The sequence below is a fragment of the Sphaeramia orbicularis genome, chromosome 17 (assembly GCF_902148855.1).
Source record: "Sphaeramia orbicularis chromosome 17, fSphaOr1.1, whole genome shotgun sequence".
In the NCBI taxonomy this organism is placed as follows: domain Eukaryota; kingdom Metazoa; phylum Chordata; class Actinopteri; order Kurtiformes; family Apogonidae; genus Sphaeramia; species Sphaeramia orbicularis.
In genome coordinates, this window is record NC_043973.1 from 731,416 (window position 1) to 757,257 (window position 25,842).

Consider the following 25,842-nt stretch of genomic DNA (forward strand, 5'->3'; position numbering starts at 1 on the left):
ATTTTTGTAATAATTTAGATCATTTGCATTAAACATGGTATAAAAATAACATTATAGCAGCAGGATTCCATTCTAGGCCAGCCCAGAATAGAATTCCATTTTGGGCCGGCCCGATTCTGAATCGGGACAGATTCTGTTTTGGGCCTCGACATATATATATATATATATATATATACTTTTATCAGTTTTGTGGTTGTTTCTGGTTCTGGCATAAAGGACAAGTCGTCATTTTCACTTTTTTTTTTTTATTCATCTTTTCAAATAGTTGAATAGAATCAAAGAAGATAATTGTTAGATTATTGGTTATAAAACTAACCAGTAGCTGCAGCTCTATTAAATTCTACCTGTGGTTTATAGAAGCTGTTTTTTTTTCTCTGAAACCTTAGTTTTTGCTGCTGTCCGTCCTTCATATGTCAGATTGGATCTAAATACAGACAAATGCATATGTGTAAAAATTAGACCTAGAGTAAACAGAGCTAATGTTGACCCAGGATTATGTCTGCACGTCTGTAAATATGAAATAAACCTAAACACAAACACATTCAGATTCACACCTTTAAAAAACAGACTGAGCCGCTGTAATTTTCTCATAATTATTTAATCACACATACATTTACATCATGCAGTCAATCCAAAACTGTGATCTGTCTAAGTTCCCGTCTCCGTCCAATCAGAGCCCTGCTTTTTGTGCCCCAGTTCTCCAGGAATGATCCAGTACCTCGTCCACTCATGGATCCTCAAAACTGCCCTTTAAAAATTGACCCAACTATTACACAGTAATAAAAAAAAGTGGCTACACTTTGTTTTGTTTTTTTTTTTCTTTTTAAATTTAGAATTAATGACAAATTCAATTAACAGTAAAACACCACAAAATATTCTTTGCTGATTTTTATTCACTATTTCGGTTTTATTTTCCCCATTTCATATCCAGTTTTGGTGAAAAGGTCAAAAAAAGGTTTGATGTGGTTTGAGGTCCATGCTGCAGAGTCCAAACTAATCTAAAGATTACACATTAGGAAAAGAAGAAGAATCCACGTGGATAGACGCTGACGCCGTCCCGTCGCAGACCGCAGAGGAGGCGGAGCTCCTGCGTCTGGGACCGCCTCCTGTCGTCATTCCGTCGAAGGGCTTTGGAAACGTCTTTTTTCCTCCGGTCCGAATAGAAAAATAACAGCCATACGTATGGAGTGTTTTTCCAAGTGCAGTTATTGTGAAGAAGTGCTTATTAATCCCGCTCTGGTTTCCACGGTGACAGCTTTTTAGTACGTTTGACATCTTAATAAAAGAAAACGCAAAAATCCCACCTTTTTTTTTTTAATTGTTTTTTTTTATTCCGACTCAATGTGTTCTCTTTGAGGATGCGTTTGTCTCTTATTCTAATTTAAATACCTTTTAGCTGTACATTTATCTTAGAAAAGCTCATCAGTAAAGCCACTCCACGGTGACATCGAGCGGAATAAAAAAAAAAAAAAAAAAAAAAAAAAAAAAAACACGGTGGTGACTTTGAACGCGTGGCAGGATGAACTGCTGCGGAAGAAAAACAAAAAGACAAAACACCCTGATCACACCTGCCTCCACTGATTTTACAGTGTATTTTACAGTATATTGCACTTGCACAAGATGTTAGTGTTCTCATGCAGGGGGGAGGAAGGGGGAGGGGGAGGGGGAGGGGGGAGTTACAATCACAACAAGTGTTTTAAGCCAAATGCACCGGGGGGGGGGGGGGGGGGGCTTCACAGGGTTTAAAAAAAAAAACTAACAGAACAAATGAGATGGAAAAAAATGAAAAACACTAAAAATACAATAAAGTCGACACAAACACACGCTCCTACACCCCACTACTTAAATAAAACCGCCCTCGTCCTCCTGACTTGTGCAATCGTCAGTATTTTTTTGCTCTCTTCTGATTGGCTGATCAGCGGCAAAAAGTCTTGAGCGTTCAACTGTCGCCCCCCCCCCACCCCGCCCCGAAAATTCGACATCAAATATGCATCTACACAATCTAATTCTGGAACATCAGTGATACAGTACATAAAACCCAGCAAACCTGCTCAGTTATGGCGCTCATTTAGTGACAAAACTTTCACCAAAAAAACACAAACACAAAATTTTACAAAAAACACGATATTTTAACATGATATTCCATCGACCTTTTGTCTGAAAACAGGACATTTCAGATTACAGATAAACTCAGCCTGGTTTTACGGAAAATAATAGTTTAAAAGAAGAAAAAAAAAACACAGTCCCACTTAGATTTGTTTTTTTTTTTCTTTTTTTTAAAAATATATTTAGTTTGATATTGAATTCTACAGACGTCCAGTTTCCACTTCTGATGGTACGGACTTTTTTCGCGATGACCTTTGACCTTTCCCTGCTCTAAACTATCTGTATTATCGACTTCTTAACATCATTCGGTCGAACCCTAAGCAAACATAATAAAAGTTAGCGCCTTTTTTTTGGGGCTTACACTTCTTTGCACAAATAAGTAGAAGTCACCAGTAGCTTTTCCACTGACCCTCAAATTGCGTGAATAGAACTTTCGCATAAAAATTTGCCTAATGGAAAAATGACAATTTTACCAAAACTCTCATCTTTCGATTAAAAGTTTTTGTTCTTGCAAGAGGTGGTTTTTCGGGCAAATAGTATATCATGCAAAACTGCAATGGAAAGACCTTTCACCACAACTAGAGTCACATGAAGAAAAAAACAAAACAAACGGATGTTGACGTTCATTACAACAAAAGAAGAAGCGTTTAAAAGAAACATGGTGCAGTATGTGTGGACACACCTGGAAACAGAATTATTTTTCAATTTAGTATAACACAGAGGGCTAATTTATAATAATAATGAATATATCTGTAAATCAATATATTTACGTTCGTCATCATGTTTATGGAATGACTTCTCGTGTCATCTCGCGATAATAAATGAACAAATCATCGCATTTGTGATTTAATGGAAAAACCCACATTATGCACTTTTGTTTTTTCGACTAACCCTCAAATTGCGTGAATATAACTTTCGCATAAAAATGTGCCTAATTTCATCAAAACTGTCATTTTGTGATTAAAAATTTTTTGCATTTGCAAGAGGTGGTTTTACAGGCGTAGAGAAATTGGTATATCATGAAAAACTGCAGTGGAAAGAGCTTTTTTTTGGGACTAGTCACGTTAACAAAAAAATGGATATTGACGGATGTTGCAACAAGCGTAGAAGAAGAAGAAACATGTCGGTACACCAGGAAACCACATCATTTTAGAATTTAGTAGGAGACAGAGGAGTAATATATAATAATGAATATATCTGTAAATCAACACCATATTTACGTTCATCGCCATCGTTTATGGAATGACTTCTCGTGTCATCTCATGATAATAAATAAACAAATAAAAACCGACATTGTGCACTTCTTCAGTAAATATGGGTAAAGTTTTGTGCAGATGTCCGATGGAAAAGCGACTGCTATCAGTGGATTTTCTGAATTTGAAGAAAAAAGACAAATCTGATTTTCCGGGCAAAATTCTGATTTGAGCGGAATTAATTTGTCTTTGCAAACCCTAATGCGTTACATGTTTAGTTTGTGTGGTTTTGACATAAATGAGCTCCATAAACAAAAGGGCCTAAATCTATGAGAGAAAAACCAGGGTGTAGGAGAAACAAACCCAAAAAATAAAATAAAACGTACATGAGGCACCCTTATAAAGACAAATGGATGACAGCAGGGATCAAACAGCTCCTGATGGGTTCCTGCTGTGCATGGACCATCTGGGGGGTGGGGGGACAGGGGGTGGGGGGGGCATGTTGTGGACAGGACAGGCGTTGTGTTCTATCTCAGTCTATACGCTCTATGTGCTCCCATGTGCAGATATAAATAGCGTCCATTAGCATAGTTTGGTTACCCACTGACAGTAAAAACACGTATCTACGTTAGCGGAGGCTGGGCTAGGCTAGGCTAAGGAAGTGGACCTGTATCGACCCAGATCATTCCGTCTCCTCGACCTTGCGTTTATTCTACATTCTTTACATCCTTCTCCAGAAGCCACTGATAACGAGTATATGTTCATTTTTAACTTAATGATAAAAACACTTGGCCTCCACAGGTATTTGAGTTAAATACACCTACAGTACACACCGCCGCACGCCTGGGCTTTCACGACTTTTTTTTTTTTTTAAATCCTTCGTTTTATTAAACCCCACCCCCCACCACCACCACCACCACCTGTCGGTCTCTCTTAAGGGGGAGGGGTGTGTGTGCAGTGGTGCCAATTTTACATCTGTACAACAAGACTGGACAGAACAGTAGTGCTCGACGCCATCTAGTCAATTCAAAACATTTTTTTTCCCATCTTTTTTTTTTTTTCCATAAAGAAGCATGAAAAATCTATCCAGAGAAAAGTGGTGTTAACGACCGATGACGATAGTAAAGATGAAATGTACAGAGGTTAGCCTAAACGCTCAAGCTAGTTCTGGTGGAAGGGTTTGTAATTTTAATTTCTTTTTTTTTTTTGGCCTTTTGTGAGTGAGTGTGGTTTTTTATTTTATTTATATTTTATTTTTTTAAATGGGATCTTGCTACCGTACCTACCTACCGTTACATTCAGCTTGGCACAGTGCAGAACTAATCGCACGACGACAACGGATGACGACAGACTGTGCAAAAAGAAAAGAAAAAAAAAAAAAAACAGGAAAAAAAAAAACAAAAACCAAGCTACACATTCAGGTCGCGCTGATTTCGCTCGCTGAGGCTGCACTCAAGACTGCGTGTTTGGTTCGGTGGATAAGAATATTATCTTGCCTTTTTTGCAAATTAAATGTGTCTTTTTTATTATATTCAGTAAGTGAAAAGGAGATAAGTCATGATGAGAATGGGTGGAGGAGGGGGGGTGAAGGTGGATGATGATGAGGAGGATGGTGGTGGTGAAGGACTGAGGGGGTGGGGGGGTGGAGCTGTACAGGCCAGGAATATTTATATATATATATTTATAATTCAGAAACTCCTTTGGGGCTCGGCGGCAGCGGCCCAGGAGCCGGATCACTGTAATGGAATGACAGGTTTGTCTGAGGGGGTGGGGGTGTTGGCTTCTGTGGTGTCGTCTGCAGAATCCGCCGCCGTTCAGCTGCAGATAAAGACAAAAACAAGAGGAGGAGGCGTCAGACAGTGTGCATATAAACACCATGACCATCCATCATAACTTCTGTTCAAGCTGTCGGACAAACGCAGGACGAGCGCAGGCAGCCTTTGTGTTCACGCACACGCAGAAGTACGCACGTCCATGTGTGTCATCAGATTTTGAATTACAAAAGCCACTGAATTTCTAGCACTGAATTTTTTTTTTTTGCTCTGAAAGTAAGTAGCTATTTTTTTGGCTCTGAATTCAACTATGTGTAGTTTTACAGACTGTCATCATGTGGATGAACCTACCGCTACATTTACTGTCAACTTCTGCATCTGTTTTTGTAAAAGGGCGGGTCACAGAGACGACTGACCAATCAGTGGTCTGCAGTGTTTACACAGTGTCACCTTTTAGTATCTGGTCCCCAGTCTGGGAACCTCAGCGCAGGTGAGACCAAAAAACTAGAACCAGGTACCAGATTCCAGGTCGTTTTTCGTAATGGAAACGCCAAAAGGTCGAGCCGAGTCGATACCACGTAGTGGAAACGCAGCTTTAGATCATGAAGGATCAGAACTTATGGACAAAGCACAAGAAGGTGTAATCTAGAGCAGCACAATATATCATTTAAGCATTGTCATCACAATGTCCTACTAACACTACATCTGTCACCTGATTTCTCTCCTAAATGGACTGATTATCTCTTCTATACCTGCTGCTGCTGCTGCTGCTTCCAGAGTCTCTGATAACATGCAGGTATTTTTCTGCTGCTTTTAACCTCACTGTAAACTGTGCACAGATTCGACTGAATGTGTTCGACTCAGACTCTGTGGACACCCTGTGCTCTAACTGTGTGACTGTCCGGTCTGACCTGGACTCTGACGCAGCTCCTCCAGGTCGTTGCTGTGTTACTCACTTCTTGTCTGGTTTGCTGCCGCTTCCTCCTCTGATGGACACCGTCTGGCTGTTCTGGTAGAAGCCGCCGCCGCTACGGTTGATGTTGGGGTGAGTGGGAGACGCCACCGGCTGCTGCCCGGGCCGGATGGGCTTAGCTGGAGATGGGACAGAGACGGTCGGCACAAAGGTTAGTCACATGACCCCCAGGTTAGACACATGACCTCAGGTTGGTCACATGACCTCAGCAAGTGCACAAAGGAATTCTAAGCCCTGCCCCATGCCTTCACTCCAGATGCAGTGAGTGTCACCATGGCGTCTGTCAGGTGGTTAAATGTGTGCGTTTCTATTTTTCAACTATCGAACTCACAGTGAAAACATTATTATAGACCACAGGTGTCAAACATGTGGCCTGGGGGCCAAAACCGGCCCGCCAAAGGTTCCAATCCGGCCCACGCCATGAATTTGCAAAATGCATGTTACAGCATCAAACTCAAAAGTAATATCATAATAACCTGTAAAGAATGACAACACCATTTGTTACCTCTGCCAGGAGGTACTGGGATCACTTTGCTTTGTGTGTTTGTTTGTTTGTTCTCAACTTTAGTGTAAAACTCTTCCCCCCCATCTTTCCCAAATCTTCCCCACAGATAGGCCTAGGCCCTGGGACCAACCCATTCCATTCTGGTCCCAGTAGGACAAAGTTCAAGGTCACAGCAAGGTCACAACATCTACACTTTTCCATCTGTCATCATTGAGACATTTTCCAAAATTCATCAAAAATTCAAAACAACTCCAATTAGCCTCCAATTTGATCCACCCGTAGCTTAGAACAATCTCTTGTATCTGGAACTAAATTGTCCACATCCACTGTGGAATGTGGACTCTGTGGACATTTACACTGAACGTTGAAAATCCCATTTACCACACATTTTTCATTTCATTTATAACTCAACAAATATTGATTGGAATTTAATATAATTGGACAGACACATGACTGGTACCAAGCTTTCACTTTTTCTGCTGTATGGAACAACCTGGAAACTGTTGAATTATGAAAATGTTTACATTAACACACTATCCTTTAACAATAAAATGTGAATAACCTGAACAAGTAGGAACAACCTGCAATGTCTGCAGAAAATGAAGTGTAATTTTAACTATATTCAGCCTGTTACTAAATGTTTTGTGCCTTTGTAGATCTGATCTGTAATGCATATGTAGAACTGATAAATCCAGGCAGAATATTGATAAAATTATACTTACATTTCTTAACAAATTTCATTTTTTCAGGTTATTCACATCCTTCTTCTTTGGATAGTTTGTAAATGTAAATACTGGTGTAAAACCATTTGGAGTCGTCATTATTTATTGGCTATCATGCTATTATTGTACTGGTGCAGCCCACTGCAGATTAAATTGGGCTGAATGTGGCCCCCCCCGAAAGAAAATGAGTTTGACAGCCGTGTTATAAAGTGAAGTGCTGATGTGCATTTCATGTGGTGGTTTTATGAAATAGAACAGAACTAAATATTAAACAGTGTGAGAACATCACAACATGTAAACAGATGTATATTAACCTTATTTTCCACAGATGAACAGAAATACAACAGTAATAGTTATTATGGGATGGAATCATCTGTTGTCTTTTTTGTGACTTAATGTCTGTCCTGTTCTTTGTATGGACCGTATACATGAATTGATTAGAAAAGTCGTGTCAAACTGGGGTTGGACCATACAGGCTCGGCCTCTTCCTCCTACTTTAAAGACAAAGTATTTGTTAAAGAGACACAATGAAATATTTATACATGTTTCTTTTTTTGGTTGATTTATCTCTATATACTGGAGTGTCCTGTTTGAACTGTTCATTTTTTTTTGCCTTCTTGTGTTCAAATAAAGTCCCTCTCTTCCTCCCTGTGGTGTATTCCGTTCTGTGCTTTGTATACATGTAGGTACAGATGTGTTGTTGGTTCTGTTGGTGGTTCTGTTGGTGGTTCCGTACCGATCTGGGCCGAGTGTCCCCTCCGGGCCATGTTCTTGGCTCTGACGGCCTCTTTGATGCGGTCCACCTCCTGCTGGTATCGTTTGCGGTCGCGGGCGGCGTTCTCCTTGGCCTCCTTCAGAGCAGATTCCAGGGCCTTGACCCGCTCAGCCGTAGCACGAAGGCGCTTTTCCAGTTTAGGAAGCTCACAGCGCAGGTCTGCATTATCACGCACCAGCTGGAGGTGGGGTCAGCAGAGGGTTAAACACGCTTCAGGTCATTTACAGGAGGAAACGCAAGCTCCAAAGACAGCGAACAGTGAGGAAGCGACATGGACGTACCTGTTTGTGAACCTTGGTGAGCTGCTCAAGATTGTTCTCAAGAAAGGAGATTTTCTGTTTCTGAGCGGCGCTGCCTCCTGTGTCGTCCGAGTCCATCTCCGCACTCTGCAACCACGTCACACACACACCCACACATCATTACTAACTGGGTACGATGCTCTTCATGAGCATAGTGAACATTTGTGCGTAGAGCTGCTTGTGTACGGCGCACTGTGTAAGGCTTCACCTTTTTCACTCTGGTGGCCAAGTCCTGGACAAACAGCTTCCTCAGGTTGTGCAGCGTCTGCAGCTCCTTGGCCTGCCACGAAAACAGACGACAAATCAGAAACTGAGTCACAGAGCAATGAGGAACAGACTGAATCTAAACACAGTCAGCAAATAAGAAGAAATACAGATTCAGATATTTCCCATATCAGACTGGTAGACTTTTAAAAGCCAAACCAGTCCCAGTGTCCCTGAACGTCAGCGTCTGTTCTATGTTGAATGTGTGAGGTTGTCTGGTTCTGTTCTGTGTTCCAGTCCTGGTTCTGTTCTGTGTTCCAGTCCTGGTTCTGTTTTGTGTTCCAGTCCTGGTTCTGGTCTGTGTTCCAGTCCTGGTTCTGTTCTATGTTCCAGTCCTGGTTCTGTTTTGTGTTCCAGTCCTGGTTCTGGTCTGTGTTCCAGTCCTGGTTCTGTTCTATGTTCCAGTCCTGGTTCTGTTTTGTGTTCCAGTCCTGGTTCTGGTCTGTGTTCCAGTCCTGGTTCTGTTCTGTGTTCCAGTCCTGGTTCTGTTCTATGTTCCAGTCCTGGTTCTGGTCTGTGTTCCAGTCCTGGTTCTGTTCTATGTTCCAGTCCTGGTTCTGGTCTGTGTTCCAGTCCTGGTTCTGTTCTGTGTTCCAGTCCTGGTTCTGTTTTATGTTCCAGTCCTGGTTCTGTTCTGTGTTCCAGTCCTGGTTCTGTTTTATGTTCCAGTCCTGGTTCTGTTCTGTGTTCCAGTCCTGGTTCTGTTCTATGTTCCAGTCCTGGTTCTGTTCTATGTTCCAGTCCTGCGGTCTGGACGCAGATCAATCTAACTATAGAAGTGGGCGGGACTTTCACTAAAGGAGAACTCAACTCATCCAATCACACTCCATATATGACTTCTATCAGTGATCAGTAGGAACTAGACTGATATCTGGAACCATGCACATGTTCTAAACCCTCAGAATATGGACCAGTAGAAGGAAAGGAACAGTTAGAATATCCACATATCTCAAAACTGTGAATAAACCTTGTAGACATTGTCCCAAAGAGGCTACGTATGAAATCTGAAATGAATCCAACAGGTAGTTTAGAAGATTGTTGAAATCTAGACATTGGTGACCTTGAGTTTGACCTTTCAAGGTCATTGAAGGTCAAAGGTCATGGACCCAAATGAAAGTCCATATATGATTTCTATCAGTGATCAATAGGAACTATATTGATATCTCTAACATGTTATCTCCATCTAGTTCTGCCATGTCATTTACATGTTATAAACCATCCAAATATGGACCGTTATAAGTAAAGGCTCATTTTTAATATTCATTCATTCATTCATTCATTCATTTTCTGAACCCGCTTTATCCTCACTAGGGTCATGGAGGTCACTTGGAGCCTATCCCAGCTACTTATGGGCGAAGGCGGGGTTCACCCTGGACATGTGACCAGTTCATCACAGACTGAACATATAGAGACAATCAATCACTCTCACATTCACACCTATGGGTGATTTAGATGAACCCATTAACCTATCAGCGCATGTGTTTGGATGGTGGGAGGAGCCAGAGTACCCAGCAAGAACACACGCAGACAACATGCATGAACTCCACACAAACTCCAAACTTCACCCTCATCGACTGGTGTTGGAATGGAACCCAGGACCTTCTTGCTGTGAGGCACCAGTGTTAACCACTGCACCACTGTGTCACCCACACACATTAAACATTTTTAATATTTTGCCAAAAATTTAAAAATCTAAATTTCTGAAAACTTTGTAGACATTGTCAAAAGGAAGATACATATAAAATTTGAGATGAATCGGACCAGTAGTCTTGTCAGAGAACATGTCTGAAGAAATAGCCTTCAGAATAAGTCATGTCCGCTCAGCCCAGCTCAGCTCGGCTCAGCTCGGCTCAGCAGTCGGTGGTTCTTTCATGTTGGGTTCCATTCAGACGGACTCACCACTGTCTCCTCCAGACCCTTCAGGTCCTGTCTGGCCTGCTCCCTTCTGTCCTGCATCACCCTGAATAAGACCATCAACACAAGGACACTCAGTTTTACATCCACATGGTGTGAATCACACATGGTCTGACTGTGGCTGTGGGTGGACACCTACGTCAGCTCGTGCAGCTTGCGGCTCTTCTCCTGGTCGGTGGATTTGAGTTTCTCGTGTTCCACTCTGAGCCTCTCCTGCTCCAGCATGATCTTCTGGTTCAGACTGTGAAACAAAGACAAAAAGATGAAACCCATGACCAAACACGGAGCCTGTGAGAGTATTCTGTGGTTGATTATAAGAAAAGATGATGTTTTTCTTCCCACTGTATCCACCAAATGCACTTCGTACAGTCAATATGACTGAGGCTGCGTTCACACTGCAGGTAAATGTGGACCAAATCTGAACTTTTGTGTCCATATGTGACCTGTATCTGATCTGTTAAAGACAGTTTGAACAGCACTAATCTGACCCAGACCACTTTCATATGTGGTCCTAAATCTGACCCAGACCACTTTCATATGTGGTCCTAAATCTGACCCTGACCACTTTCATATGTGGTCCTAAATCTGACCCAGACCACTTTCATATGTGGTCCTAAATCTGACCCTGACCACTTTCATATGTGGTCCTAAATCTGACCCAGACCACTTTCATATGTGGTCCTAAATCTGACCCTGACCACTTTCATATGTGGTCCTAAATCTGATACGCATCTGATATTTTTCAATGTGACTTCAATCTGAACGGCCAGGTCACATTTATCCGACCTTCACGTCATTGAAATGCGACAAACGTCACAGTTCTGCGTCCCAGGAGTGTTCCTTCTGTAAACACAGTGTGTGTCTGCGTGGTCTCGTATTCCATCAGGACCTCTTTTGTGCATGTGGGTCACTTCAGGGTCACATTCAGTTCAAAATTGATAGAAGTCGCATTTAATGAGTAATATGAATGAGCACACAAAAAAAATCAGATTTCACGAAAAAATCCGAATTATGCATTAAGACCTGCTGTGAACGGAGCCTTACAGTCCAGATAGGTTCAGACTACGTCCACACCACAATGCTCCTATTTTTCTTTGGTGGGTTCTAACAGTTTGCCGTCTGTCCTCGTATGGTTTCCTTAAATCTGTGTGTCCAGGTGGAAACGGTCCAACTGGGTTCAACAGTGTCCTACGTAGTCCACTCCTACATGTGGAACTGTCCACAAACACAGACAGAGCCTCTGGCAGGACACACTCAAACCGCAGAAGAATGCACTGAGCATGTGCAGGAGGTTCCGTTCTTGGTTTTCTTCTTCTGGTCACATGGTCCTATGGTCGTCATGGTTTCCATACAGTGGTGTTGGTCCTATCCAAATGCCAACACCAGGGGGGTGGAGCCAACACCAGGGGGGCGGAGCTAGGACATGTTTACGCTCTGGGACCCGTTCTACAAAAATACCGTTTCATGCACCGACAACGCCAGTGCCATGTGACCAAAGGCCCAAACCACAGTGAACTGTAGTGGACTGACCTACTGTGGTTGTGGTGTGTTGTCTCTCTCCTGCGTTACCCTTGGATCTACTTAAACATATAAAGCTTTAGGTCTGAGTGGTGGTCATCGGTGCAGACTCACTCTTGCAGCTCAGTGATCAGCTTCTCCTTGTTGTCCAGCTCATCCCTCAGGCTGCTGATCTGCTTCTGGTGGGCTTCACGGTGGGAGTGAATCTGCTTCTCCACAGCCTCCTGTGCACAAACACACATATGAAGCATTTGTTATTTCAAACAGAAATGTAACGAAATAAAAATTTCATATCACGGTTATTGTGACCAAAATAGTTATCATTATTATCACGGTATTGTTGAAATTGTGCTCAAAATGTTCAAAAAGTACTAATACACACACCGAAATAATTTAACCAAGTTGTATTAGGGAAAAAACAAACAAACAAACAAAAAAAACAAATAAAATAATTGGTACAATGCACTTTCTCTTGGCAGAAACATTCCAATATTAACCCTTAGTGGTCTGAGTCTATTCTGTCTGTTTTTCAGTCCTTTTGATTTTGCCTTTATATACTATAGAAACAAATGTTTACTATACCCATGTTTGGGAACTGTTTTTTCAGCACAACTTCATCTATCTCATCTGCCTATTATTTTTTTCACTTTAACCTACTATATCAACACATAAGGACAGAAAACACAAAAATATATATATATAAAATCTGATTTGAAAAATGTATATAATAATTTATTGCATAAATAACACACAGATGCTTAACGAACCTTTTCAAAGACTTTAAAAGTGAATATTGGTTCCAAATATGAGGTATAGAAAATTAAAATTGTAATAAATTAAAACTACACCCAAAATTTTGACATAAAAGTAGATCTTTACATAGGATTTTTTCCCCTAAAATTGCGGTAATCAAACACAGTTATCATGATAATTAGAATTTAAACGGTAATACTAACCATCTGCAATTTTACCGCCGTTTATCCTTATACCGGTAATCGTTACATCCCTAATTTTGAATATAACATTAAAACCAAACAACAAACAGATTATATGAGATTATATAAGAGCATATGATGATGTTTTATGTGTCTTTTATACTTCGAGTAACACTCTTTTTTATGCTACCTTTTTTTTTTTTTTTTTTAGATATTTATGATGTCAGGGTTTTTCTTTTATATTTTAGTTTTAATACTCTTTTATATACATTATTTATACTTTTTTATGGCACCTAGGACGATTGCACTTTTTAAAATTTCGTTGTACCTGTACAAGGACAATAAAGACATTCTATTCTATTCTATTTATAGAAAAAGAAAGGAACACATTTGAAAAGGAGCGAGATCAAGTTTAATTTATAACCTCCCACCCCGGTACTCCATCCTTCCACCTATACTAAATTCCCATGTCAGATCCATAGTAACTCAACAAATCCTACACATATCAGACTAAATTCTGACTAAATACTAAACACAAAATGCTGTACATATCAAGGATAGACTGTTCATTTCACAACAGCATTTCACATCAAATAAACTCTGCCTATTTCATAACAATACACAAATCCAAATAAACTGTCCATTTCTTAGCAGTTATATACATATCAAAAATAAACTCTGTCCATTTCATCATATTTACTCAACATTTTAGATTTGATTGTCTTTTTAAATGTGTTCTTTGATTTAATTGCCTTTGTTTCATCGTTTAAGTTGTTCCATAAGTTGATTCCCTTCACAGACATACAACCTTCCGTCATCCTCGTCCTGAATTTTTTTTTTTTTTTTTTTTTAAAGATGTCTAATCCTTTTAGATTGTACTGACTTATCCTTTTTTTCAAATTTGTGTTGAATATTGACCGGCAGACTCTCTATTTGGTTTGAACATGATTTGTAATATACTGTACTCTACCAGATGTTGAAATTTTAATATTCTTAGTTGTCGAAATAGTGGATTTGTTGTCTGACGGTATTCAAAAAACAATGAGCAAAAAGGTGTAACAGAAATAAAAAAAAAAAAAAAAGACTACAGTAAGTAAAACTGTTCTGAGTCTATGATTCTGTCAAGATCTTTTGTTCAACTGTAAATGTTTCTGCATTTTAACTTTGGAATGTTTTTCAAATACTAAACCTATACACTTTTTTCATTGCACACACCAAGGTTCTAATAGTTTTGGATTTTTCATTTTAGTTTAGTTGTATTTAGTTTTGACTTTTTTTCCCTCTAATTCAGTTCATTTTATTTGATTTTTAGAGCAGGTTTCCTAGTTTTTATTAGTTTTCATTTTTTTCTAAATGCTTAGTTTTAGTTTAGTTTTACTATTAGCTTTAGTTTTTTCATATGTTTTATCTTCCTCGCCGTCGTATTCAAACAAATCCCAGACAGGACTCTAAATGACAAATGACGAGAAGTGATGGACGATGAGGTGTCGTATAGTGTCGCTAGCTAAAATTGCAAGAGCAAAATAAATCTATTTCATATCAGTCCGACACTGACAAAAATGAAAACGAGGGAATTTTATCCATAATTTCTATATGTTTTGGTTAGTTTTGTAAGCACACAATACAGTTCCAGTTAGTTATCATTTTTTTTCTTTTAATTATAGTTTTTATTTATTTCAGTTAACAGAAATGTTTTTACAATTCTAGTTTTGGTCATTTCATTAGTTTTCGTTAACGATAATAACCTTGGCACACACCTAAAAAGGCAGTAAGTCATTGATATGAAAATGTGACGGACTCCTTTTCAGAGCTCAGCGGTGTGAGTCTATGGTCTGGTTCAGGGGTCAGGACACGTACCTTCACTTCATTTGCAGTCTGGATCTCATTCTCTTTCTCCATCGCGTGAACTTTCTCTGTAAAATCCAAAAATACGAGTTAATGCCATCGGGGGTGGGGTGGGGGGGGTAATAAGCTGTTCTGTGCAGATGCAGCCGGGTCAGAACACAAAGAACCCAGAGATGATGGAAATGAGGTTTTAGTGTTTACATTTAAACAAAAGGTTATTCTCTATAAATCTGAAACTAGCTGAGGAAACTTGACATCAGTACAAGCTTTTCTTACTATGACAGAAACACTTTTACTTAATACAGAAAACATTAAAGGAGCACTGTTTTGGTAGGGACTGGTATAAGAACTGCTTCTGCTGGAGAACTGACGAGTTCCTCAGACCGGGACCTCAGTATGGACCAGTTAAATATGGGATAAACCAGAGACAGCGATCCATAGATGTACTTTATTGATCCCAAACTGGAAATTATAGTGCAGCAGCAGCAGCAGGTCACATTAAAAAAAACAGAACACAAGAGTAAACAAACTAAAAACAATAAATTAGAAGTATACCAGTGAAAAACGTAGGCGGAGCTTAATAATACCCCGCCTGGTCACACAACATTTAGTCCCTCCTACTCACTGATACCCCGCCTATCCAGGGATTCATTTAAAGTCTTGAATGAATGAATGAATTTATTTTGGTTTTACATCATTGTACTTAGTGCATTAATCGTAATAAACATAAAAATAGCTGATAATATCTAGTTTAAATATGGATTTATGAACATATTATTACTATATAGGACAATATAGAATATTATATGTGTTTATATCATATATGTATATGTGTTTCTGTTTGTTTTTTGTTTGTTTTGTTTTTGTTCTTTTTAGTTTTTATTAATACCTGGTATTACTATCTGGTGGGAAAAGTTGTAAATGGGTATTATCATATTAGCGTATATAGGAAAAAGGATGTGTGATATTGTTGTATTATTATTATTATTACTGTTGTTGTTATATTAATATTCATACAAAATAACAATTGCTATATAATGATCATAAGGAATATAAATTGGGGGGAGGAGTACATAAGTTTATACTTCTTCCTACTCCTTTTCGAGCATGTATAATTTCATTTCATTTGTTTAATTTATATTATTCTTGTTGTTATTATTATTTATTTACTATTACTATTACTATCATTTATTCATTTTGTTATTTGTTTGCTTATCAATCATTTATGTACCAGTACTTATATTTTGTTGGTTGATTTTTGTTTTGATTTCACGGTCTACATGTTCAAAATAAAGATTTCATTCATTCATTCAAAAACAAACCAAAAAAGGAATCGGCTAGAAGCAAAATGTTATTTTTTTGCCTCTCCTTTTCACCTAATACACTGCATACATCAACTTAAATGTGAACAGCACTGAGCATTCACACCATAATGATAAAAAATTAAATAATAATAATAATAATAAAAATAAACAACAACAAAATCATATTTACCATCTCAATTCAATATTTCTGATTAATTTTTAACATAAGGTACTTTTTTTTTTTTACTTCACCCTTCACCAAAGGAGTGGATAACTTAACCCATAACCCATAATTTCACCCCCACAATCCCAGTCCATCTAGACTTCACATTTGTCCTCACTGTAATCCACTCACACATATGAAAATCTCTGAAATTCAAATTACTCTTTTAATTCCAAGAACCACAACTGGTATTTGAGACAATACTATTTTTATTCCTCATCTTCCGTATATCTATTTAGAAACCATTTTTACACCTCTTTTAAATATATTTATGTTAAAGTCTTAACTTTAAATCTTTTGTAACACTTTTCAAAAGTTTTTAATTGTCCAAAAAGTGGGAGAAAGGCAAAAGTAAAGAACATGTAAGTGAAATTTGAAAAGAATCAGGTGAATAGTGTCAGAGAAATTAGTTGACAAATTTATACGTTAAAATTTTCAAAAAATTTGTATAAATACATAAATTAATAAATAAATAGAAATTCAGCCACCAAACTGTGCACTGCGCCTCCTAGTGGTGAAGAACAACTGTGTCCAGTTTGATAAGAATAGGGTGAATCTTGTCTGAGAAATCGGTTTGACAAAATCTCAGACGGAGGAATGAATACTGGTATATCTACGGTGTATATAGTCCTGGAGAATTAAAGTGTAAGTGCAAAGTAAACTGATATTCAGTATAATAAAAGGCAAAATGACACTGAAGTGCAGAAGTTATGAAACTATCTCTTCACCTGCCGTACAGCAGTTTCTAGAACAGGGTTCTCAAACTCATTTTCTTTCAGGTTCCACATTCAGCCTGATTTACTCTTCAGTGGGCCGGACTAGTGAAATAACAGAATAACCTATAAATAATGACAACTGGCAAATTTGTCTTTGTTTTAGTGCAAAAACCCCCCACAAAACTATGAAAATATTTACTTTTATGAACTATCCATCAAAAAAGATGTGAATAACCTGAAAAAACTGAAATTTCTTCAGAAAAGTAAGTGCAATTTTAACAATCTTCTGCCTCCACTTCTCATTAGTCCATGTGCATTCTGGATCAGATCTACAAAGACACTAAACACTGAGGAACAGGAAGAAAAGAGTTCAAACTGGACTGAATTTAATACAGACATTTCAGGTTCACTGTTGTTTATGTATATATTTCCTTCCTTGAGTTAGTTATTATTTATTTATTCATCAGCACAACTAAGAAAGGCATTGGTAAAAGATTATATGTGTATTTGTATCTTGTGTATATGTATAAACGCATATATGTGTATATGGATGAATGAGAGTGTGTGTGTGTGTGTGTGTGTGTGTGTGTGAATAGATATATAAATATACAGGAGTAATGTGAAAGGAAGAGGGACCATGTATCATTAATAATATTGTAGGGAGAGGGGGTGGGATTAATCAGTTGCATTCTTCCCACCCCTTTTCGGGTAAATGTAAATGGAACTATTGTGCTTTTCTTCTGTCTAAAATTGTTATGATTCTTGATATTTGTATTATTATGTATGTTTTGCTAGTGCATATATGTTAAATTTCATTGCATGTTCGGAATAAATCACTAAATCACAAAAATCAGGTTGTTCATATTTGTTCAGGTTATTCACATTTTATTGTTACAGGATAGTTTGTAAATATGAATATTTTGATAATTTAATGTTATTTTTTGCACTAAAACAAAGTCAAATATTTAAAGTTGTCATTTATAGGCATAGTGTAATATTTTTTTTCACATCAAACCGAGAACAAAATCTGGAGTCATTGTTTGTTGTCGGTTCTTCTGCTGTATGATTTGACTGTAGATCAGATTGGTCTTATGTGGAACCTGATTATATGAATTTGACGGGCCGTGACCTGTGGCTTTTTGCACTCTGTAAAATTCTCCAGGGGCCGGACTGGAACCTTTGGGGCTGCATTGGGCCCGGGCCACATGTTTGACACCCCTGTTCTAGAACCCCTTCTCGCATTAGCCTCTGTAGCTGGTGATTTAGGTCCGAACACGTCCAAATCCTAAACGGCGCTCGTCTCTGGTGCTAAATGTTGGATGTCCTGGTTTGTTTGGACACATACCCTGAGCGCTGAGCTTCACCAGCTCCTCGTTGAGTGAGTCGACGTTCTCCTCCAGCTGCCTCTTCTTCTGCTCCACGTTCTGCAGGTACTCCGTCAGGGACTTGATTTTAGCCTCATGCTGCAAGTGCAAAACAAATACTCTTTTATTCCTGTTATTCCTGCCTGTGGTCGTCAAACTGTTTAACTCCACCTTAAAACCACAAAATCATCATACACACAACTATATTTTTACACTCTTATTATATATATTTCTTTAATTATCATATTGATAATATATTTGTCTAGTACATATTGTACAAACTGCTGGGCGGGGTCAAGGGCGTCCCAGATGGACCGCCCACTACTGTTTGATTCATAACTTTTTAATATCGATACAGTATTGTGAAATGAAATACTGCAGAAGTGATATTTTCGAGCTGCCCGAACTGGAGGTGTGTGTTCTATTCCACTACAGGGAGTCTGGTAGAGTGTCAGTGTGTTAACGTGTCCACACCTGTGAGATGCGCAGCTGGCAGGCGGCCAGCTCCTTCTCGTTCTCGTCCATCTTCTTGTTGCTCTCGGACTGGGTGCTCTCCAGCTGCTTACAGCGTTTCACCATTGACTTCACTTCAGACTTCATCTTACTAATGTACAGACGTGCCACTGTGAACTCCTCGTCTATCAGGCCACTTCCTCCCTCATGTTGCTGGAAGGATAAATAAAAAAGCAAGACTCAAAGAAGGCATTCACACATAGAAGAAAAAAAACAAAAACATGCAGTGTTTGAACACAGTAACAAAGACGATGCATTAATTATTCATTTCTTCATGCGTTTGAGTCCAGTTTCTGCAGATCTCAGCTGAGCCACATTTAATCAAAGCAAATTCAAACTGCATCTAAATAGTTAAAAACAGTCTGAAGTATATGAACGAAAGAGACTCAGAGTTACAAAGTAAATTCATTTATTGGGCCTGTGTCTTTGCATGAGTGCCTCTTAGTTCCATCTTGGTCTCATATTCATTGTTCTGTTGTGGTGTAATCAATGTATCACCATCAAAGACAGACTGAAGTTAATGCGTAATCATAAACTTAATGTTTACTTCATAATGTTAAAATCATCTGTTTTAGACTTCAATATAATTAGGGCTGTGTATCAGCAAGAATCTGCAGATACGATACAAATCACAATACTAGGATCATGATACAATGTATCGTGATATATAATGATACTGTTAAAAAGGCAATTTTTTGTTTCTTTTTTATAAATGATTATTTCCTTGAGGAGCTGAATTCCACCAGAAATCTGCACAAATACTAAACGCATTTTTATTTGATCCAAACAGGATCTAATGTTCTATCACAAAATGTTCCTGTGTTCAAACTGAAATTCTGTTTTACAGACATTCCAGTTTCAGATCCTGTTCAAATGTTCAGATTCTATTAGTTCACAACTAACATCACAACATTATTTTAGTTCAATCCCAACAAAGGAACTAACATTATTTAATAAAAGAGTGTTAAACAATAAAGAAAATATAAAGAAAAACTAAAAAACTAAAATGAACCTCCACAATATCTGCATTTGAATAAATACCTAAAAATATTGATACAGTACTTTTTAAATACCGATACAGTATTGTGAAATGAAATATCGTGATATATTGCAGAACCAATATTTTCTTACACCCCTAAATATAATTGTATTTTACACTTGAACAGACTTTAGACTGAATCATGAAACTCTCACATGTATTCTGTCAAAAACATCCCCCATAATAGTCTGTCTGGTTACAGCATCCTTCACTAAATGATTCCAACCGTTTGGAGGCTCATGTTACAACATGCTGTTGCCATAGTGACACAAAAAAAAACACACGTCTGGTACCTTGATGTCATTGCTACCGACGGCGATGCCGATCTCAGCTAGGTCTTTGAGCAGTGATGACATCATCTCGGTTACCCTCTTCTTCTGGTGGTTGGACATCTCCTTCAGCTTCTGGAGCTCAGAGTCCAGAGACGACAGGATGGACTATGGAGGGTTTAGAAAAGGGGAAAAAGTGAAAATTCAGACTAAAACCAAACTTAACAGTGAAAAATCAATTTGTTAACGGGAGTATAAATAAAATGTTGAAATAGTGAAATAGTAGGCGGAGCTTACTAATAACTACACTGTACAACCCTTTGCCCCTCCTCCTCACTGATACCCCGCCTACCCTGGGATTCATTTACAATTTTAAATTACAGATAATTGTAAAGTAGATTTAACTACATTATTGTACTTTTTGTGTCATTCAGGCAAACAAGGGCACAAATTATACAAAAACCTACAACAACTAAGGTCATGTCCACATGAGTCAGTTTTTTTTTTTTTCCCAGAACTTTTCCATCATTTACACCTAGTATCTGCATTACTCTTGGTGCACTTCATGTTGTAGAATCAAATCACAGACATTTGGAAACAAAGTGTCCATGTACATCACAGTGAAAGACTAAATAAAATTATAAGCTCAAGTAAATGTGATGATAATAAAAACAAACACTGACAGAGTTCTACTGTCCATTTCAGACAGACATTCACATGGATCAGGAGTTCTTCTAAATGGGTCGGTCTGAGGGTCTGCAGGTGGGTCTGTACTTTGGTCTGTGGTTTGGTCTGTGGGTCAGTCTGTGGTTTGGTCTGTGGGTGTGTCTGTGGGTCTGTGGTTCTTGTCTGTGGTTTGGTCTGTACTTTGGTCTGTGGTTTGGTCTGTGGGTGTGTCTGTGGTTGTTGTCTGTGGGTGTGTCTGTGGTTTGGTCTGTGGGTCAGTCTGTGGTTTGGTCTGGGGGTCTGTCTGTGTGTCAGTCTCTGGTTTGGTCTGTGGGTCAGTCTGTGGTATGGTCTGTCGTTTGGTCTGTGGGTCAGTCTGTGGTTTGGTCTGTGGGTGGGTCTGTACTTTGGTCTGTGGTTTGGTCTGTGTGTCTGTGTCCACAGCTCACTGATTTCTGGCTGAGCTCCTCGCTGATGGCTTCGAACTCCTTGGTCTTGTCCTCCACCTCCTGGCTCTTCTGGTCGTAGTTGACGGCCAGCTCCTCCAGGGCCTGCAGCACCTCCTTCACCTCCTCTTTGGAGGCTTCGTTCTCTGCCTGCAGACGGTTCAGCTCGGCCTGGAGGTTCTCATGGTCCCGGCGGGAGGAGGCTAGAAGCTGCCAGTGAAGGAAAGGATTGTGCATGTGCTGTTGATGTTAAACTGTTGGACGACTTCTCTGATAATATATGGAAGAACCAGCTATTTACACTTTCAATTTCCTCCCTCACATGCTTTTTACTCCTTTTCTTCTCAAGTTTTTTAAAGAATTAAGTCCTCGGAGATTGAGGGCTTAATTCTTTGTCTGTTTAATGAGAGGTGGATCTACATCTACGGTTCCTGACAGTCGGTACATTCATTAATTAAACCCTTTATACATTCATATTAAACTGAAAACAGACTGCAGTGAAACAATGATAGAGAGCAGAGGTGTCCGGTGTAAGGCGTCGGGTACTGACCTCCTCCTGGTCCAGCATCTGCTGCTTCAGCTTCTCAGCCAGCTGGCTCTGCTGGTTGATCTCCTCATCCTGTGAGGAGCAAAGACAAAGCAATGTCAGCACCGACAGGAGCTCCAGAAGGTCAGCCTTAAAATAAACGACAGCTGCACTCGTTTATGACCATTTGCATTTCTCTGACATCTGTCTGATTTCATTGAACTGTTCACCTCAGGGTCATCCCATACCAATGTCACCTCCTGATTCTCATCATGGATTTGTTTTGAAATGAATGTCAAAACCTTTTGTAAAGTCTGTGGGAAAAATCCAGCAAAATCCTACAGCACAACTCCAAATATCTAGTAAGTAGTGAATTAAATGTCATCATTGATATATTCAGATTCAGATTTATTGATTGCCGTTCAATAAAAACATCCCAGATGCTGTTACAGAACGAAACAGCAAAATGCACAGCACGAAATAAAAACAGAAAAAAAAAATCTTAAAAACACCAACAAAAAAACCCCCCATATATATGATAAAATATTACAAACTGCACTAAAATAAATAAGTTAGTAAAGGTAAAAAAAAATACTGCACGATGGAGGGGTCACTATTGCACCTATTGTTGCACATTCTGTATTGCACTTCATTCCCTCAACTTTTGCTGAGCAGTCTTATGGCAGTTGGATAAAAACTATTTATTTTTGTGAGATACAAAATCTTTGTACTTTACGTGTAAATACATATACACTGTCCAGCCTAAAAAGTCTCCACCAGGATTTAACTCAGAAAATGCATCCATTGGATAATTACTGCAGTGATGAATATGTTTCAGTGGAATTCACAGTATATCTTAAAGCTTCAAAGCTATACTTAGTGAGATCTGTGTCAAGAACTATATTAATACAACAATATCAACTAAATAAAAACTAGTGAATGTTTGAAAATTAAAGATCCTTTCTGTAAATTTACTGAAAAAAGGACATTGTTTGTACATGTTTTATTAATGTTTGTTTTAAATGGTATTAATGGCAGTGAATGACATGGGTACTTGAAACAGATGTGCAGTGGACTAAGTTATCACTTTGGAAAAAGTACTGCACTCACAATCCAAAGTTCACTTTTCCATTCAAACCAACTCCTCAGAGTCAGCCGACTCTCAATATTCATTGAAACTGTCAATCAAACATATGCGGGTTTAAAATGAACAGTTCATTTCTGACTAAACAATAACCTTAATCTCTTCTCTCACGCCTCCAAAACCAATTTGGGAACAAAAACAAACAAACAAAAATGCATTTCTCTAATCCCCTGTCGTAGCAGTCAATCCAAGGATTAGTGAGTGGATCCTGTCATGTGTACGACAGCAGCTCCACATACTCTGCCTTTGTTTTGTGATTTTAGACACGGGTGAAAACCCAAGTCTCATCTTCACAAATACAAAGGGAAAAACAGTTTGTGTGGATGCTAACACACAACTTGATAATAATGGGCCGACAGCAAATGTATATCCCTGAAATCCCCCCAATCCTCTGTTATATAATAAAGCAAATAAACGACACAACATACAAAAGATTCCAACTTAATTTTGGATGATCAATATGAGCCAAATTTGAGTTTGATTGGCCGACGATATCTATTAATAACTAGGGCTGTAAGAAAATATTGGTTCAGCAATATGTCACGATACTTTATTTCACAATACTGTATCAATATTAAAAAGTACTGTATCGATATTTTTAGGTATTAGTTCAAATGCAGATATTGTGGAGGTTCATTTTTGTTTTTTGTTTATATTTTATTTATTATTATTTAACACTCTTTTATTAAATAATGTTAGTTCCTTTTTTGGGATTGCACAAAAATCCTGTTCTGATGTTAGTTCTGAACTAATAGGATATGAACATTTGAACAGGATCTGAAACTGGAATGTCTGTAAAACTGAATTTCAGTTTTAACACAGGAAAATTTTGTGATAAAGCATTAGATCCTGTCGTGACTAAATAAAAGTGTGTTTAGTATTTGTCCATATTTCTGGTGTAATTCAATCCTTCAAGGAAATAATCATTTAAAAAAAAAAAGAAACAAAAAATTGCCTTTTTAATGGTATTGTGATATATCGTGATATATCATATCATGATTCTGGTATTGTGATTTGTATCATATCACCAGATTCTTGCCGATACACAGCCCTAAACGTGACTAGAATAATGTTCTACATATGGTAAAAAGGGCGTGGTCTATAACTAAAACCCAACCTATTTTTGGGCAAATAAAAACTGTCCCTTGAACCTCGATTTGGAGGATCTAATAACCAGTGAAGGGACATTAGCTTCAGAAAACATCCACATTACCCATTCGCTTGGTGTGTTTCCTCACCTTGTCGTCCAGCTGTTTGTAGAGCTTGGCCAGTTCAGCCTCACACTTGTCCTTCTCCACATCTGTGAGACGAACACCAGGCACGTTGGGCGTGGACGCCGGCTTTTCGTTGAGTATATTGTCCAGAGCCAGCACCTCGGCGTTGGCCTTCTCTTTATCAAACTGCTCCTCGACTGGAACACTCTCACCTGAGGACACATAGGTTCAGAGGTTATCGACCTGTTTAGTTGGGATTTACATTTATGATCTTTTTCATTGTAATATTGTCTTCGTCGTTGTTTGTCAATACTCTGTCGTTGTTTTTGATTTGTTTGTTTATTTGTTTGATTTTCCCTTTGTTTATGTGTTACTGTTGTTGTTTTTCTGTCCACATTGTCTTGTTAACTATCACTAATTTAAAAAAAAAAAAAAAAGTTGTCGACCTGTGGCTTTAGTCCTAGACCAGGGCTGTCAAACTCATGTTAGTTCAGTTCCACATTAAGCTAAATTTGATCTGCAGTGGGCCGGACCAGTGAAATAATAACAGAATAATATACAAACAGTGTCAACTCCAAACTTTCCTCCAAGTTTTAGAGAGAAAAAAGTTAAATTATGCCATGAAAATGTTTATATCTACCAACTATCCTTTAAAACAATGTGAATAGCATGAACTGAAATTACTTACGAAAACTAAGTGCAATTTTAACAATATTCTGTCTCAGTTTATCATTTACACATGTAAACTAGAAGCACTCGGAGAGCGCAGACCTCCGCCAAGGCTGATCAGTGGCCCCCCCCATGGGCCCCCCCACCCCCGATCACCACCAAAATTAATAATTTCTTCCTTATCCCATTTCCAACAAACCCTGAAAATTTCATCCAAATCTGTCCATAACTTTTTGAGTCTGTTGCACACTAAGGACAGACAACAAACAGACAAACAAACAAACAAACCCTGGCAAAAACATAACCTCCTTGGCGGAGGTAATTACAATGTACAGATCCCAGTGGATCCACAAATACACAAAACATTAATAACAGGCAGAATACTGGTACAATTACACTTCAGATATTTGAAAATGTTCATATTTGTTCAGGTTATTCGCATTTTTGTGAAATGATAGTTTGTTTTAGTGTAAATACAGTAAAATTACATGAAAATATTTACATTTACAAAGAGAAAGAGTTGTGACTATTTATAGCTGGGCTCTCAAACTCATTTTCTTTCAGGTTCCACATTCAGCCAGATTTGATCCCCAGTGGACCGGGCCAGTGAAATAATACCATAATAACCTATAAATAATAACTTCAAATTTTTGGTCTTTGTTTTGGTGCATAAAACCCCATTAATTTATGAAAATACTTACTTTTATAACTATTCAAACAAAAAAAGATGTGAATAACCTGAAAAAACTGAAATTTTTGAAGAAAAATCAGTGCAATTTTAACAGTCTTCTGCCTCCACTTCTCATTAGTCCATGTGCATTCTGGATCAGATCTACAAAAACACTAAACACTGAGGAACAGGAAGAAAAGAGTTCAAACTGGGCTGAATTTTCTTTAGACATTTCAGGTTGGTCATATTTGTTCAGGT

At 38.5% G+C, this 25,842-nt stretch overlaps 2 protein-coding genes across 2 annotated transcripts in view; one reads left to right on the forward strand and one right to left on the reverse strand.

Moving 5' to 3' along the window:
• LOC115437017 (E3 ubiquitin-protein ligase TRIM39-like) overlaps window positions 1-25,842 on the forward strand; it is a 760,370-nt gene that overhangs the window by 599,858 nt on the left and 134,670 nt on the right. The window lies entirely within an intron of this gene.
• The window catches only part of LOC115437010 (kinesin-1 heavy chain-like), a 54,556-nt gene continuing 32,952 nt past the window's right edge, over window positions 4,239-25,842 (reverse strand). The window contains 15 exon segments of the mRNA XM_030160065.1: window positions 4,239-5,117; window positions 6,028-6,163; window positions 8,008-8,224; window positions 8,328-8,432; window positions 8,554-8,625; window positions 10,509-10,569; window positions 10,663-10,764; window positions 12,156-12,265; window positions 14,834-14,889; window positions 18,410-18,527; window positions 18,903-19,094; window positions 20,274-20,417; window positions 21,365-21,571; window positions 21,912-21,980; window positions 24,270-24,457. Coding sequence (XP_030015925.1) covers window positions 5,114-5,117; window positions 6,028-6,163; window positions 8,008-8,224; window positions 8,328-8,432; window positions 8,554-8,625; window positions 10,509-10,569; window positions 10,663-10,764; window positions 12,156-12,265; window positions 14,834-14,889; window positions 18,410-18,527; window positions 18,903-19,094; window positions 20,274-20,417; window positions 21,365-21,571; window positions 21,912-21,980; window positions 24,270-24,457 — 1,781 coding nt within the window. The 3' untranslated portion in view covers window positions 4,239-5,113.